Consider the following 16,808-nt stretch of genomic DNA (forward strand, 5'->3'; position numbering starts at 1 on the left):
GAATGACTCAGGCATTAGACATCATCAGGTAAGGGCCAGAGGCTCAGAAGAGTTAAATCACCACCCAAGTTCACACAGCCCACAGCTGAGCAGAAGGGCCTCCGACTCCACATCCTCTTCATGCCAGCCTTCCTTTGAAGCTTCTTGTGGGCAGTTCACAGGCTTCCCAGAAGCCTGCAAAGCTCATTTCATTAAGCCTCTTCCATAGCCAAATAGGTCTGTGATGAGCCACTCACATCAGTGGTTGATATGAATACGTAGAATATCAGAGGCGCCCTAGGTGAGTCACTGAACGGCACCAACCTTCAGGAGGCGGAGTGGGGGCAGTGGGCCAACTCCTCCTGACCCAGTTATCTTCGCTTGCGTCCTGGCTGCCCAGAACTGACATTCTGCCTGGGGCACATAGCAGGGCCCACCCACCCACCACGCCACACTTTTGTGTGGTCAAAGTCAAGGGAAGAACCGCTACAACTTACCTTCAATCTTGCAGTCAAATCTAGCAGCGCTTCCCTCCACAACTTCTAAATCACGGATGGTCTTAGAGAAATAGGGTTTTACGTGGGGCTTTTCCTCAGCAACAGCCTCAAGGAAAGCTTGGGACACATCTTCTAGGAGACAGGGAAGGAAACACGGTCAGTTCTTCATTTCCTGTTCTCTTCCCTGGTTTAAAAAAGTTGATTTTTTTTTTTAAGTTGCTGTAATTCAGCAAATAATGTGGCTTAGGGGATTGAGTCAAGTACACCTTTCTCCTGGGGACAGGTTGGCCTGCCGCCACATGGTTTTGGCAGAAGAGAGAACTGTGACAAAACTGTGGAAATGTTTGAACTCCCTCCTTCCTTTATGCTGACACACTGAAAAAGGAAATAATCTTTAAAAAGGATTTTTGGCTCCATTCCATGCTGTCTCAGGATTCAGTGGAAGGGATCGAAGAAGGACAAACCACACCAGCTGTCCCAATCTCTGTCCCTGCTTTGCCCTCCCTCCTAGAGCAGCAGGCCCTTCACCTGCTCCTTGGAAAGGGGGTCCTAGACATGCCTTTGATTTACCAGTAGTTCTGTTCTCCACACTCACCCTGCCTTCACAATGTATGACTACGGATGAGGATCTGGGATTGGTCCAGGGAAAAGCTGTGACTTGGAGGGGCTCCTATATACTCTCCCTTCCCTTCAGGCTATTTCTGGGTCATCTGGGGAGTGCGGATCAGGAGGGACCAGGCCCACGTGTTGCAGACTCTGCCCCCAGCTGCATCAGAGCAGCCCAGCAAGCAGCCTCGCCAATTACCCTGCTTTTATGCACAAGAGGGATCTAGACCTAGCTTCTCACCTTTGGATGCCAAAAACACCAGGCAGCGGGAGTTAGGGGGGTGTCTTTGGCCAAATGAGGTGCCTCAAGAAGGTAAAGGCCAGACCCTGCATGCACCTGGAGCTTGGAAGAGGCCAGAGCCTTCACTGAGGAGATGGTCGGGGCAGCATTTCAAAGGCGGTGTGCAAACAGCTAATTGGCCCTACTGGTCTCCAGGAGGAGCCCTGTCACGCGCAGTCTACCCCATTCAAACGGCATGTTTCAGCATCGTGACAAGTGCCAAAGGAATATGGACTAAAGGTCATTTTTTAAAAAAAAGAAAAACACAAAGGCAGTAAGAACATGGAAGGATATTTTTTAAAAAGATACTACTATATGTGATTTTTACGTTTACCTATCAGTATACAAATCTCACTTTTCTAATGAGAAAAAAGGAAGCTTTTAATGAAGTCTTCACTAATTCTTATGTAAAATATAGGGAAAAGAACATCGGAGGTCACCTGGTCCTATGAGACAATAACTTTCCCTCTGAAAGTAGCTAAACTTAACGTTGAACAATTAAAGAATAACTAGCAGACTTAGTAATTTTAGGGCAACCTAAAAGTAGTTCTGAATTTTATCCTTATAGTTTATATTATCAAAAAAACCCAAACCCCCCTTAAAACCTCAAAATGTCCCTCCATCCCTCAACCCTTCCTTTCTTGCCAACTAGAGCAAATCTTCCTGGAGCTCCTTACCTTCAGATTCTAATTTTTCTGCATTGAGCGGGCTGGTTGGTGATCCTGTTGAGGATTTCCTGCCACTGAGCCCTGAGATCATTGCCATAGAGGACAGTCTTCCAATGGCTCTCACAGCATTGCCCGTTTTCTGGAAAATAGACACTGGCGTTGGACTCAGGCGGTGTCCCTGGTTCCTGTTGGGCAGTGGGGCTCGGGGAAAAGAGCCTAGCCCCAGAGGTGCAGCTGTCCTTGAAATGAGGACCTCCCCAGTGCCGAAGTTCTGCCAGAGGAGTGAGCCCAACCTTGCTCTGCTCAGCACTATCAGCGTGTCAGAAGATGTTCGGAGAATGGAATGGGGCCTGGAACCAATGTGTGCGTTAATGTGACTAAACAAGGTCAACATGAGACAAAAACCCTTTTCATACTGTGCTTCAACTCCCATAAAAGGGATAGTTTATATAAAGCAACTGCAGGCTGAGACAGCTCCAAAGACTTATTGCTGACGAGGCCCAGTGGGGCTGTTTCTCGTAAAACAATACTAGCAATAGGATTTTAATTGGTCCAGAGAAAGTTACTACGGATCCCACAGGTCCTGATGCAAAGGGAAAAAAAAAGCATTCCATTGACCTTGGGCAAGTCGCTTAACCTCTCTGGGCTCCGGTTTCCTTCTCTGTATAAGAAGGGGGTTGGACAAGATGATCTCCAAGGTCTCATTAGTTCTGTTTATGATTCAGATACTTAAGAGATTTCCAGAAACACTCTGGCTGGCCCCAGCACAAGTCTGTGAATGCACAGTGAAGTTCTGGAGGGGTGCTCTTCCCTGATGTACACCCAGCCATCAAAAAGAAGCGCCCGAAGAAATGAAAAGCAGCGGCGCTTTGCTTTTCTGAGATGAGGAACCTTGGAAGAAGAGAGAATTTCTGCTGAAAAGGATGCCAGAACTTGAGATGAAAATTTTCTTTGTATTATGAAAATTCTACCAAGCACAGGATTTAGATCAGGAAATCCCCAATAATACACAATCGTGTCTATGTTTCTCACCTTCAAGTGAAGTTTCTTGCCCCTTTTCTAAGGTCAGTGGAAAGACGAGGTGAGAAACTAAGGCATAAGCAACTCTTTCCACCCCTACACCCAAAACATCTTTTTAGGCACCCAGATACTGTATGTCCAGAGTGCAGACGTTACCACAGGCTGGCTGCTCAGAGAGAAAAGAAACAGCCTGTACATAGGCCAGTGGCTAGCACTCATCTACTGGACTGTAAACTGTCCCTGCAAAGCCATCTCCTCCTGAACTAACTTCATGCGCTCAAGTATTTCAGTAAAGCCTCACAATTTTCGACTACCAGGAAAACCAGTATATCTCCAGAAAAAAAGATTATTTTGAAAGTAAAGGATTACAGGGCACTAGGGACTCATAATGGTGTGTGTGTGTGTGTGTGTGTGTGTGTGTGTGTGTGTGTGTGTGATTTAAGTGGAGATCTGCTATGACCACAGCCACTTTTCTGTTTGTCACATGCCATCCTTATTGCAGACTATTTTCATGCACTTTGGACATTCAATCCTGCTCTGCCCTCTGGCCATCCACCCTCTTGCACACATACATCACTGCAGTGTGGTAATGTTTATGGCCCTCTGTCACCATGATGAAGCTGGGTCACTCTGAACAGAGCACAGAAAGCCCCAAGTGGATGTGATACAGCGGGTGGGGGAAAAAGGTGAGAGATGACAAATGACCAACTTAACTGTGTGCACAGGCACTGTGGCCTTGCAGGCAAAATACCTGCAGACTGAGCCCACTTTGGCAGTCTTTTCTGCTCTTCTGGGAGAGGAGGTTACTGGTGACATCACTGACCTGTTTGTTGTGCTAGCTGGAGAGACCCAGCTCTTCCCCTGGGAGCTTATCCTGACCTCAGGAATGGGTAAGAGGAGGTGCCAGCCATGGCAGCCCTCCCTATGGAGCTGACGTCAGACCAGACTATTTCCTGGTCAGCCAAACTCTCAGATCCAGCCCTTCTGGCTCTTGATTCCCTTTATCTAACACAGATTGGTTTGCCTGGGCCAGGAGTCTGTCAAATGAGAGGGTTCATTCTCAACAAAGGTATGTTACTGTGTGACTCTGGGCAAATCAGTTCCCCTCTGTGCATCTCATGTTCTTGGACCAGAAGATTAAAATCTCCCTATAGCTCTAGTCTTTTGCAGAAAGACTAGGATTCATACATGTGACTGTGTAGCCCACGGGCTCCCTAATTCCAAATGCCCAGATTGTGACTGATCAGGACTGTCTTTAGGTGTGGAATAAGGAAGTCTTTCCTCTTCCACTAACAAAATGACTAACATGACGTTACCAGAACAAGGCAGATAAAAGAGAATATTTCAGAGAAGGGATCATATACACATTAACAAATAGGCTATACATAGGAGGAAATTTTCCATCAGATGGAGTGATACAGCATATAATTTCTAAGACAAGGACAAAAGTAAGAAGTGCTTAGTAACGAAAATCTTAAAAATAATCTCCATCAGAATTCAATCTTTGGGAACTAATTTATGAAAAAAAAATCAGTAGGGAAATTGTCAGAACTAGAAAAGAAATATATATCTATATGTTCTAGTCTTTAAGTTTCATGACTCTGAGCTGAAAATTGGTTGCTGCTTTATTAAGACTTCTGGAAATTTTTAGAATACCAAGAAAGAAAGTTTCAGTTCCCCAAGTTCCATCCTTGTTTGGAGGAAGTCTTTTTCTTGTCTGAAGGCCATTGCCAAGGCTGGGTTCCTGTGCTCCAGGCAGGCGGTGTCTGTACTGGCCTCCCTAATGCCACTCAGACTCCCTCCCCTGGAAAAGCCAGCCAGGGTGACTAACCGGCCTGGTTTGCCCAGGACTGAGGGGTTTCCCAGAATGAGAGTCTTTCAGGGTTAAAGCCAAGACAGACCTTGGCACACTGGAGCAAGTTGGTCACCCTGGAGCCAGCCAACCATCCTAGACCATACATATATATCACCAGCTCCAAGACTCCAGTTTTCTCTGAGAAGTGCATAATATCCAAATGTGATGGCCAAGAGTACTCTCTGCTATCCTGAGTCAAAAGCTTTCTTCTCTATGGCCCTGTGGTCCATACTGCAGAAGTCTTTGTGGTTCTCAGAAAATAAAGATGGCTGCCCACAGGCCTCTACTTCCTAGTCCTTAGCTTCCAGGTTGGTTTTTTTTTTTTTTATTTTTTTTTATTTTTAAATTTACATCCAAGTTAGTTAGCATACAGTGCAACAATGATTTCAAGAGTAGATTCCTTAATGCCCCTTACCCTTTCAGTCCATCCCCCCCACCCCCAGCTTCCAGTTTTACAAGCAGAAGCCCTGTTATCCTGCTCAACTCACCCTCAGTGCTACTGCTCATCACATCTTTTGAAAATTCTTTTCATACAAATAAAAAACATACCCTCTTTCAGAATAACTTCATTCTAAGATCAATAATATGATTAGTCATCTAGATGTTGCCCCACTTGTAGGGATTTGCTCTCATGTTAGTTCCTTCCTCCCGGGCCTTTTATGGAAACCACATCAGGATGATAGCAAGGAACCTTCTCTTGTGCAACTGTAGAGATCTCTGGGCCACCCGTATCTCGCCTGGCCCTCTCCCTCCACCACAGTTTACCCCATTTTATTCCATGGCACTCTGCTCCCGACCACACAGAACCTCAGCTGCTCTGAGAGGGAACCCCCTGGTCCAGGTGTGCTAAGGTCCTGATATCTGGGGTAAAAAATGTGGATGGTCAGATGCTGCTGAACCATTATCAGTGAAATTACACTTCAGGGACATCATGTGCCACGTGGGATTCTATAGACTACTTTTGTGTGTAATTTTGTGAAACCTAACCACTATTTTTGTGGAAAAACCATTTCCAAATGCTCCTACCTATGTTAAGATATGAAATCAGGGGTGCCTGAGTGGCTCAGTCAGTTGAGCATCTGACTTTGGCTCAGGTCATGATCTCACAGTGAGTTTGAGCCCTGCATAAGACTGTCTACAGTCAGTGCAGAGCCTGCTTCAGATCCTCTGTCCCCCTCTCTCTGCCCCTCCCCTACTCGTGCTGTCTCTCCCAAAAAAGAATAAACATTAAAAACAAAAAGATAGGAAATTAAGGTTTCTCCTCTGAATTCTATCCTTTTCTTTCCCTTCTCACTTCCAGAAAACCTTATGGCCAATAGCACTGTTAACAACAAGAAAAAAATTTAAGCAATTTAAAATATCAGCACAATTTATTGTTCCCTGACCCATTAGATTAAAAAATTTCATTTATTTCCTCTCCCATTTCCTTTTCTCTGCTCCTGTCCCCTGCGTTTAGGCCCCCCCTGGCTTTGGTTCATCATTCAAGCAAACCCCAAAGAGACTCACTGCACTGAGGACAGCCCCACCCCCACACCAGCCACCCTATCCATGCCAGAAGTACCACTATTTCTTTGAGATCTGTCAGCCATTGGATCATTAATAAAGCCAACTTAGGTTTTGTGGACCCCTTTTTGTTTTTTAGAAACTCAGCTACTCTTCACTGGATTCAAATGACACTAGAGGGTAAGGTAAGCGGCACAGGTGTTCCAACTCGCCTGGCACTTGAGGGAGCCAGGAGGTCCACCTAAACCTTCACTGGGGACTAACCAACAACGGACTCCCATCGTGGGGGAGTCCTGGCCGAGCCACTCAGGGGAAGTGGTCCCTTAAACCCACATGCCCAAAAGCTGCCCCTTTGCCTCTGCTCCTCTCACCCTCCATGTGAAGTTGTACTTTTTGAGGATTTAGTCATCGCGTATGGTAAATTACCAGCGTCCCAGTTGCCCCTAAAACAGAGATCTCCTTTTTCTCTGCCACACAGACAAGTTTTACATGCCCTAGTTCCCCCGACTGCCCAGCTAAAGGACTCTGCTCCTGTCAGGGTGAGTTCCTCTGTGCTTTCTCCTCTGTGCAGTTATGCCCTCTTCTCTTCTTCCAGCCCATTTTCCATGACCACTTTCAAAGTTCTGCCCCTGGCAGCATTTCCTCACAACCACATCCAGCCTCTGGTGTGACTGGCTCCATTCTCCCATCTACACTCACATATATGGGTATGGTAGGCTATACTGATCGTTTACGATTCTTGGTGTGCATGGTGTCCTTTTATGTCCATTTGCTTCAGTACCCTACTACACTATACATTCCTTGAGTACCGAAACCATGTACCCTCCAGTAGCCCAGGAATTTTGTAATACTAATAGTGATAATAAAAATAAAACAGCTGATGACAAATTCTCTATGGTTTTGGATGACAATTTCATGCATCTGTTAAAAATCAGAGGCAATTTTACATCATTGTTAAGACTGTACTTTGGAACCAGGCTCTGGGTTTGAATCCTTTTCCATTTACTAGCTACATGATCTTCAGTAACATTCCTAACTGTTCTCTGCCTCAGTTTGTCTGAAAAGTGGGGATAATAATAGTACCTGCCTCCTAGGATTAAAAGACTCATTGCATAGAAAGTGCTTTGAATGTTCCCTGACATATGGCCAGCCAGCCATAATATTAGCTACTGGTGTTATTTTCAATCACTTACTATGTGCCACACAAATTGCTCAAAGCCAGATGAAGATTATCTCCCGTATTTCCCACAATAATGCTGTGTGATGTTGGTGCCACTATTATTCCCCACTTTACAGGTGGGAAAATGAAGGCACAGTAAGGTTGTCACTCGCCCAAGGACACATAGTAACATATAATCTCCCTATGGAGAAGGGTGGGGACCGTATCTCTCTTTGTAGATCATATGCCCTCCTCCTTCACTATAAAGAAATATAAGCCTATCCCACTACCTTTAAGGAGATCACATTCTCCAGGGTTGCCAAAAAGTCTTAAAGATAACATTGCTCATCCCTAGCCACGAAGACATGAAATGTCACTCTTGGTCCCAGACTATTTTAAGATAGACGTAAACACTGTTGGATTGAGGGTAGCTTGAATAAAGCAAATGTAAAGGGCAACATCCAAGTCCAAAGTGACTCCCTCATTACCTGCCATTTCCTCCTTGCCATGTACTTCTTCATCCGGTCCTTTGAGAGTTTCTTGGCCTCCATGTTCTTGGTGTCTTTCATTAGCCACGGATGCTGAAGGCACTGGGTGCAGTTCAGGCGGTTTCTGATGGAGGCAGAGATCAGAGGATTTCTGAACAGGAGGGGACCTCAGAGACTGCTGGTTAGATCAGAAATGGGAGGTCACCTGTCCTCGGTCCATCCACCATGATCAGGGTTACTGTGCTCCTGGCATTTTTCCTCTCTTGGTCTGGGTTACACTGACTAGATCAGAATAGGTTAGTGTTAAGGCTTAACCACCAAGTAAGCAGGTGGAGTCTCATGACCTGCCCTTGGGTCTAATACTCGGGCACCTGGGTGGCTCAGTCAGCTAAGCGCCTGACTTGGGTTCAGGTCATGATCTCACAGTTTGGGAGTTAGAGCCCCGCATCAGGCTCTGTGCTGACAGCTCAGAGCCTGGAGCCTGCTTCCCATTCTGTGTCTCCTCCTCTCTCTGCCCCTCCCCTGCTCATGCTTTGTCTCTCAATAATAAATAAACGTTAAAAAATTAAAAAAAAAAAAAAAAGAAGTCTAAGTGCTGGAGGGCAGATATTCTAGGGTGGGGTCATTCTACTGGTCACGTGGGGAAGGGGCTGTAGAGGCCTAATCCTTTAGCCTTCCTATCTGGTGGAAAGGAAGGTAAAACATGAAGCCTAAATCTCTGAGAATCACTGAGTTTTCATGTCTTGTGATGTGGTTGAGTATCAGATTTTTCTTGTTAAAACTCAGAAGTATGTCCTGCATACAATCTATGCATTATGACAACCTTACAAACTGTACTCAAACTCATTTAATCTCTCTGAAAGCTCTGGGAATCTAGAAATAATTCAGGGCCATCACCTTAGTTATAATAGGACTAATAAAGTCCAAAGAACCAGATGCTAACACACATAGAAAAAAGAGTATGAGGGGTGCCTGGGTGGCTCAGTCAGTTAAGCGGCCGACTTCGGCTCAGGTCATGATCTCGTGGTCCGTGAGTTCGAGCCCCATGTCAGGCTCTGTGCTGACAGCTCAGAGCCTGGAGCCTGTTTCAGATTCTGTGTCTCCCTCTCTCTGCCCCTCCCCCGTTCATGCTCTGTCTCTCTCTGTCTCAAAAATAAATAAACATTAAAAAAAAAATTTTTTTTTAAATAAACGTTAAAAAAAATTTTAAAAAGAAAAACGAGTATGAGTAAATTTGCTAAGTATAACAAAATGTAGTGATCTTTAGATAAAAGGATCATGGATTATTTTAATTTTCCTATATTCAAATTTTCTACAACTTACATCATTAATTTTATACTAGATGAATATTTTTCAAAGTGCTGAAAGGTGGAGATTTCTGGTTAAAGAGATGCTAAGTTCAAGAGTTTATAGGAATCGAGTATCTTGACATTTGAAATCAGTTCTTTGGTGAATCCATTTTATGAGCACAGAGGGTCTAGTACAGCTCATTACTGAATTAATTCAAGGTCAGATGAGAAAACAGATATATCCATATTGCCCCATTTACCAAATCTTCAGTGAATGAAGCTTGGTGGACAAAAACCATCCTGGACCAGAGTTATTAGGAAGGAGGTCTGCATCTCTGCAAAGCATCTTGGGAGCAAGGATTGCTCACACTGGAAGGGAACCTAGGTCCCCACAACATCCAGATTCTATCTGAGTAATGTCTATTTCTAACAAAGGCTGTGAGAGCAAAACACTAAGACAGCCTCACTGAAGGAGTGTGGATGTAGCCTCTGGAGGAGTTTGGCCTGAGGTAGTTACAAAGGACTGAGAGGTGGACACATATCGAGAAAATCAGAGCCATCTGAGAGATCTTCCAACACTGTTATTTTAGCAACTGTGCTCTTGGTCCCAAACAGGGTTTCTCCCAGAGGGGAACAAGATAACTGGTAGCCTCCAGGGGTCTGTGGGCCAGGCAGACAGGGCAGAGCCTGCACCATAATAAAGTCACCTGGTGAATGCAGTCACCTACCTGTGGAGTCGGGCAGCCCTTCCCCTTTTTATCCTCTGGTGTCTGACCTATTTCAACACCACCCGTCTTCTAGGGCAAAGTGTAGAACTGCTCCCTGGTGCCAAATGCTACTTGGGTTGGGGGGGGGGGGGGGGCTGGAGCCACACCCTGCCGCATCTGGCCACCAGTTTACAATGGGCCAGGCACCCAATAGGCCAGTTACTCCCACCTGACAGCTTGCGGCTCCCTTCCCCCAGGCAGGCCAGCTTTCCCCACACTGGCACAGCCTCCAGCCTACCTGCTGTAATCCCGCAGGTTCCCTCGAGGGGAGAGTGCTCACCTATGGATTCCGCTCTAGCCTCCCAGCTGCACTCTTCTCTCATGGGGACACTTACCGAGCACCTTATGCAACTGTTTTATGTGTTCCTCCACCAACCACAACGGCAGCTCCCAGCAGCCCCCAGGGTGGGGAACTGCACAGTCTGCGTGGTGAATGGGGGAAAGGGCGCAGGCTGGGACAGAGCTGAGCCAGAGGTCTGAAATCACGGCCTCACTCTGGCCAGCGGGAGAAGGTACCATGTTCAGGCCATCAGTTGTTAAGTAATTTAGATATGGAAAACACATCAAGCCAGAATAGCCTGGGGGTATGAGTAGGTCCACAATAGGGTACTTGCAGAGTCACCCCTGAAGAGGGGCTGAGGTTTCAGCATGGCATCCCCGGCCACAGCACACAAGAAAATAGAAGTTGTCAATATTCACACACACAAGCTGCCCCTCTCCCTGCAGCATCCATGAAGTGTTGCTTTTCAAGTGGGGTTTCTGTGCTTCTAAAGACCAGTGGAGTGTTTGGAACCAGGGAGCTGGGGGACCTAGGAAGACCCCCTTCGCCTCCCCCGTTCTTGCAGTGCCCGCCCTCCACTCCTCAGTGAGAAGGGGCCTGCTTCTGGACACCAGTCCAGGGAGTGGGGAAGCTGTAAAGATGGAAATCTCAACTCATTACTTCATATCTTTCTTCAGTAAATTGCTGATAAAATCTTTAGCATCATCAGAGATCTCATCGAACGCTTCATCGTCGAAATCCCAGGTGGCTGAGGTCACGTTGGCTAGGGTTTCATTATCGTTGTCACCCATGAAGGGGGAAAGTCCACTAACCCTGGAAGATAAAAGCAGGACAAGAGGTGAATGGGAGTGGCTGATGGCAGGAAAGGTAGGGTGGGAGGATCCCCCCAAGTGAGTATTGAGGTCAAAGGTGAGGGCCCTCAAAGCCCTGTACCCCTAATACCCCTGTGCCTGCCTCTCCTCCCACCTGAGGAAAGGAGAGAGGGTGTAGCTCACAGGCTTCTGTGGCCCAGCCTCTTCTCAGTGCTCACTGTACTTCTGGGGTGTCACCTGCCTCTTGTCACCACCTGCCTGTGAGGCTGAGGGGAACGAATTTACTTCAGTTTACAGCTTCCACAGTACACAGCAGGGCCCCTCTCCCTGTCCTCTGTTTTCCCTCAAGGCCCAGAACCTTCTCCACGGCTCCCTTTATCTCCGTGCTGTGGCCACCCTCGTCAGGGACTGGTCACATGGTACAGCACTCACCACTGCACCTGCTGTCCCTGCCCCCTTCTACCTCTCATCTTCATACCCGTCAGCACCAATGAGAGGGCCCAGCACACTCAGGACACTTGGCAAGCTCGGACAAACAGTAGACTTTGAATCAGCAACATGGGTTTGGTGATCTGTCTACACCAGTAAGCCTGAGGCACTTAGGCCAAACCAGAAAGCTTGCGTTAAGAGATACCAAAGCTGAGGAAAGAGCACAGTATTTTCATTTGTGGGTGACCTTGGACATTTTCCTTCTCTGTATGATGGAGAACCTACTACTTAACTATACAGTAGTCACCACTTGTACCAATTCTCCTTCTCGTCTTCCTCTTTCTCCTCCTCCATCAACATCATCATGGCAGCAAACATTAACCAAACATTTACTATGTGCCAGGCACTAGGCAAACAGCTTAAAATAGATGAACTCATTCCATTTTTTAATCTTTTTTTTTTCATTTGAGAGAGAGAGAGAGAAAGTGAGCAAGCATGAGTGGAGGGGAGGGGCAGAGGGAGAGAGAGAGAGAGACAATCCCAAGCAGGATTCACCCTCAGCACAGAGCATGACATGGGGCTTGATCCCACGACTGTGAGATCATGACCTGAGCTGAAATCAAGAACTGGACACTCAACCAACTGAGCCACCCAGGCGCCCTGAACTCATTCAATCTTAACACCACCCTATAACATTACTCATTACTTTAACAGATGAGGAAATGGGCATTGATTGGGGTTAGGTAACTTGCCCAAGGATTCAGTCAGTGAGCTCTAAACCCAGGCATCTAGAGCCTAAATCTTCATTGCTCCTTTATATAAACACCCCTGTGACAGTGAAGTAAACCATAGTTTACAGCTCTGGCACGAGGCCTGGTCCATAGGAAGGGGCTCTGTCTGTGACTGTGGATATTGCATGCTTCTTCTGTGTACAGTTCACCCCCATGGGCTCACTAATCTGTGACCTTGGGAGTGACACATTTACCAATAGTGTAAGCCAAATAAAATGTGTAAGACAAAGTACCTCAAAGCCAAGGAGAACAGATTTACAGCTTACTGGCCTCGCCTCTTACTCCTGTGTACCTCCTCTTCATTCCAGCCATCCCCCTGCCATTCGCCTTGACCTGGGGCTGGCCGCATGGAAGTCAGGCCTATGCGGATGCACAGAGCCCCACCCTTAGAAGGCCCCACTGTTGGTTTAATACTCTGCTGTCATACAGAAACTTGTAGTAATATTTGAACAAGTCATTTCACCTTTTTATTTTGCCCTGAGCCCCACAAATTATGTAGCTGGTCCTGCCCTGATCCCACCTGAGTCCCATGAGATAGATCCAGGGCCCTCATGCCATCAGTGTTCCAAACTAAGGCGTCACTAATGTCCCTGCCTCCCAAATCCATATGAATCCATCGTCATAAACAATAACACAAACCCTTCTGGAACTGTCTCTACATTCATAATGTAGAGACTCAGCTTATGAAATGTAATAGCACCTGAAAACCAAGTTTTGTAAAACAAAACCCACTGAAATATTGTGAGGCAAGCTTGCCATGGGGGGAACCTTCTGGTGAGAACTTTTGTAAAAAAAAAAAAAAGAAAACTTTTGCAATGTGAGTGATCTTGCCCTGGTCAATATATTGGTGTTTTAGAATAACAGTTTTGCAGATGGCATTAAAATGTCTTATTTCTGTTCTGCTTGAAGAAGGCACGGGGCTAATTATTCTCGATTGCATGACAATGAAGAAAGGGTGGGAGTGTACCACTCCCGAGTCTGTGGGGTTATATGCTACTCCCTCCCCCATCTCTGGGCCTCAGTTTCCCCTTTTTACACCAAGGGTACTGGGCTAGAATTCCTAGGAGCTCCCAGCTGTCCCCATCTCTGTGATCCTGATCCTGTGTGACTTCAGCTAGTCCCATGGAGAAGCAGCCTGACCCTTGCTTGTCAGCTATCTGCCTCCTCCGGTCTTTCCATTTTCCGTTTGAAATGAAGAGGGGTAAAGTCCTGCAGCATTCCAACCACTACAAGAATGGCAGACAATCCTGCTGTGGAATGCTGAAACGTCCCCTTCTGTAAACTTCCTTTCCTAATTAGGGACTGCAATCCTGCAAAGATAGGGCTTAATCTCTGTAAAGTTCACAGCTGGGGAGAGCCTCCTCGCTCCTCCTTCCTGGCAGCCCATCCATCTGAAATACCCCCAGCCCTGGCTGGCTCCTTGCCGGCAGAGCTCCCACAGAATTCCTCCTGTTAAAGAGTATGTCTCTAAAATAAAACTTGCAATATACGCAGAGCATGATGACAAAGAGAGTGTTGGAATTTCAGTCATGTTTCTTGGTGGTGGAATTTGGCAGGATCTTAACAAATTTTTTTTGGACTTTTTATTTATTACTAGAATTTGCATAAGGATCATGTATGGTTGGGTTGATCAACCCAATCAACAAACATAATAACATTAGCATTCAAAATACAACTATCCACCTCTCTTCCTAGTTTTATCTCATTTTTTAACTGAAGGGGATCAGAGTATGCCACTCCAAAATATGCCACTTTGGCATAAAGATTGTTTTGAGCTGAAGGCATTAGCTCTTTGCCCTCCCTTTCTGTCTAAAAGCAGGACAATGATTTCTTTTTTATTAAGGTGACAAAATTTCCGGGGCACCTGAGTGGCTCAGTCAGTTAAGTGTCTGATTTCAGCTCAGGTCATGCATGATCTTGCAGTCTGTGAGTTAGAGCCCCAGGTCAAGCCTGTTTCAGATTCTGTGTCCCCTCTCTCTCTGCTCCTCCTTCACTCATTCTCTCTCTCAAAATAAATAAACATTAAAAAAAAAGTGACATAAATTTCCATTTGTAAAAATGTTTTCTCCTTTACCAGAAACAGACTCATCTTAACAGACCTTGCAACACAACCTTTATTTACTACACATTTCCTAGTCACCTTCTCACAATTTACCCCTCCAGAAGCCCCAAACCCCTTTCCTTTGTCTAATAACAACAATAATCACTTGCTCTTTGTTAAAATAGTATGTAAGCCCCCAAATCTAAACACCTCTTGGATCACATTTCTTTGTGAACTCCTATGCATCTTTTTTTCCCCTCGTGTTAATCTGTCTCTTGTCAGTTTGATTTGCAGGCCTCCAAGAAAAGAACCTAAAAAGGTGGAGGAAAGTTTTTTCTTCCTCCCCAACGTAACCAATGGATTCATCTAGTTTTTACAAAACTATAGTCAGAGTGGGCAAGTTTTTAGATGCTCCACTTTTCTTGTCACTTGACATTGCTGTTCACAAGTGTGTGCACAGTCTTCACATTCATTTTTAATGGTCGCTGAGAAGTCACAAAGGTCATGACTGCAGGGTGTTCTCATTTAATTCTTACTCTCTCACTGAAGCAAAACGTCACCCATGGAATCTGATGCCCACGACTGTTCTGCTTGCAGGGCAGAACATCAGAACAGAGAAAGGTACAGAAATGCCTCTTGCACTATACTTTCTTCATGGTGTTTTTCAAGCAGCAGGTGACCCCACTGCACGAATGGCCCATTGAAACAGACCACACATCTGCCAGCAGAACTACTGAGTGCTTGGGAAGGTGTTAGTCTTTTGTCCCATTTTAGCCTTCAGATACTCATTCTCTGGTGCGGTGGGAAGATTCGAGAGGGCTGGGCAGGTCCCAGAGGAAGAACTGGGTATCCTTTTGTGCAGTGGCCTAGAAAGTAGACACCCTGGGTTAGTCACACTAACCACAGCCCACGTCTCTGGAGAGAAAAACCTGCAGTCGTGGCTGGGACTGGCGTGGGCTCAGGGCACCTGGAGGATGCAGAAGTTGGAATCAGAGAGCATGTCTGGGAGGGCAGGGGCAGCTTTTAGTGGGGCTGTCTGTTCCCTCTGAAGAACCCTGCACCAAACCCCAAGTCTGAGTATGTACCTGATGCTTGGGCACTGGGTCTTCTCCCTCGCTCACTGGGCTCATGTCCCCAGAAGTTAGATTTTGGTTGGGGATGGCCCCAGCTCTCTGGACCACAGTAGGTGCTCAACAAATGAGCTGAAATAGGAAATCTGTCACTGAGCCCAATAGGAAGACGGTAGGAAGAAAGCAGAGGAGTAACTGCCCTCTACCTTGGCTTGAAGCAGGAGAGGGAGAGAAGGAATTCTGGAGTAGGGGTGAGAGAAGGGCACACAGAGGTTTCTGGTGTCCCCACAGGCAGTAAGGGGATGCTAAATCCTCAGAAAATAGGGGAGAGAAAAGCAAGAAAGGAAAGGAGGTCTTAGAAAAGGAGGCAAGGCTTAGAATACCTTCCATGTTGAAGTGTGGCCTAGAGCACTCCTGTCCTCTCTCCTCCTGCCAGAAACCAAATGGACATTACTAACACCAGAAGAATCTCCAGGAAATTCAGAGAATCTACCATCTCCCTCCAGGATCAGGGATGTGAGGGTAGGGGGGCCTATAACCCCAGCCACCGCATTTATACTCTGCCTGGAAAACCTGGGGCAGGCCACGAGGCCAGGTCTCCAGTGCCAGAACAGGATCTGCCTTGATATCCCTGAGGGGTTTCAGGAGCTCCTCCAACAAAGTCAGAAAAACCTACAGGGACAGAGCTTGTGGCTCAGGGAGCGCTCACCAAATATGCATTGAATAGTAAATGAGTTATCACTTATTTCCACAACTCCCTGGCCTCTCTCACTGGCCCCAGAAATGAGATGGAGGGGTTCCTCTGGTACAAATGTGGAAGGTGGCCCTGACAAGGGCTGTCAGACAGACAACCAAGCTCCAAAGAGAGGGACAGAGGACAGAACCTCTTCTGGGGACTTCCAGCAACAGCTCCAGAATTTTGCAAAGCAGGGTCTGAAAAAAGCCATTTGGCTGGCTCCACATTTTGTTTTGGGTGCCATGTGCTCTGCTGAGAGCCCTCACTCAGGAGAGGAGCTCCCAGTCCTCAATCCCCACTGTGAGAGCCAACAGGAAAAGTCCCAGAGGGCAGGGCAGCCCACAGTGGGGTACGCAGGAGCCAGGATGTTGCAGGAGGCTTCGCAGGGCCGGCCTGTGTCCATCACGTCTGGCCCTCACCTGCCTCCCTGTCACACACATCTCTCCCCTCTTCTTGCACTCTGCTGCCCAAACACCCTTAGGATGGTGCCCCAGTCATCAAAATTATTTTCTCCCTATTTCAAAAAGCTCTCCCTTAT

General features: G+C 46.6%; 1 protein-coding gene across 6 annotated transcripts in view; it reads right to left on the reverse strand.

Annotated features, from left to right (window-relative positions):
* The window catches only part of MYLK (myosin light chain kinase), a 123,559-nt gene that overhangs the window by 4,650 nt on the left and 102,101 nt on the right, over nucleotides 1-16,808 (reverse strand). For 3 of the 6 annotated variants that reach the window (XM_049628309.1, XM_049628311.1, XM_049628313.1), the window contains 4 exons: nucleotides 11,052-11,204; nucleotides 8,056-8,179; nucleotides 2,040-2,169; nucleotides 477-608 (listed from right to left, as the gene is read on the reverse strand). In XM_049628309.1, the coding sequence (XP_049484266.1) occupies nucleotides 477-608; nucleotides 2,040-2,169; nucleotides 8,056-8,179; nucleotides 11,052-11,204 (539 nt within the window). Of the gene's footprint in view, nucleotides 1-476; nucleotides 609-2,039; nucleotides 2,599-8,055; nucleotides 8,180-11,051; nucleotides 11,205-16,808 lie in introns of those variants that run through there. The other 3 variants (XM_049628310.1, XM_049628315.1, XM_049628314.1) reach the window with 3 other exon arrangements.

The sequence above is a fragment of the Panthera uncia genome, chromosome C2, assembly GCF_023721935.1.
Source record: "Panthera uncia isolate 11264 chromosome C2, Puncia_PCG_1.0, whole genome shotgun sequence".
Lineage (NCBI taxonomy): Eukaryota > Metazoa > Chordata > Mammalia > Carnivora > Felidae > Panthera > Panthera uncia.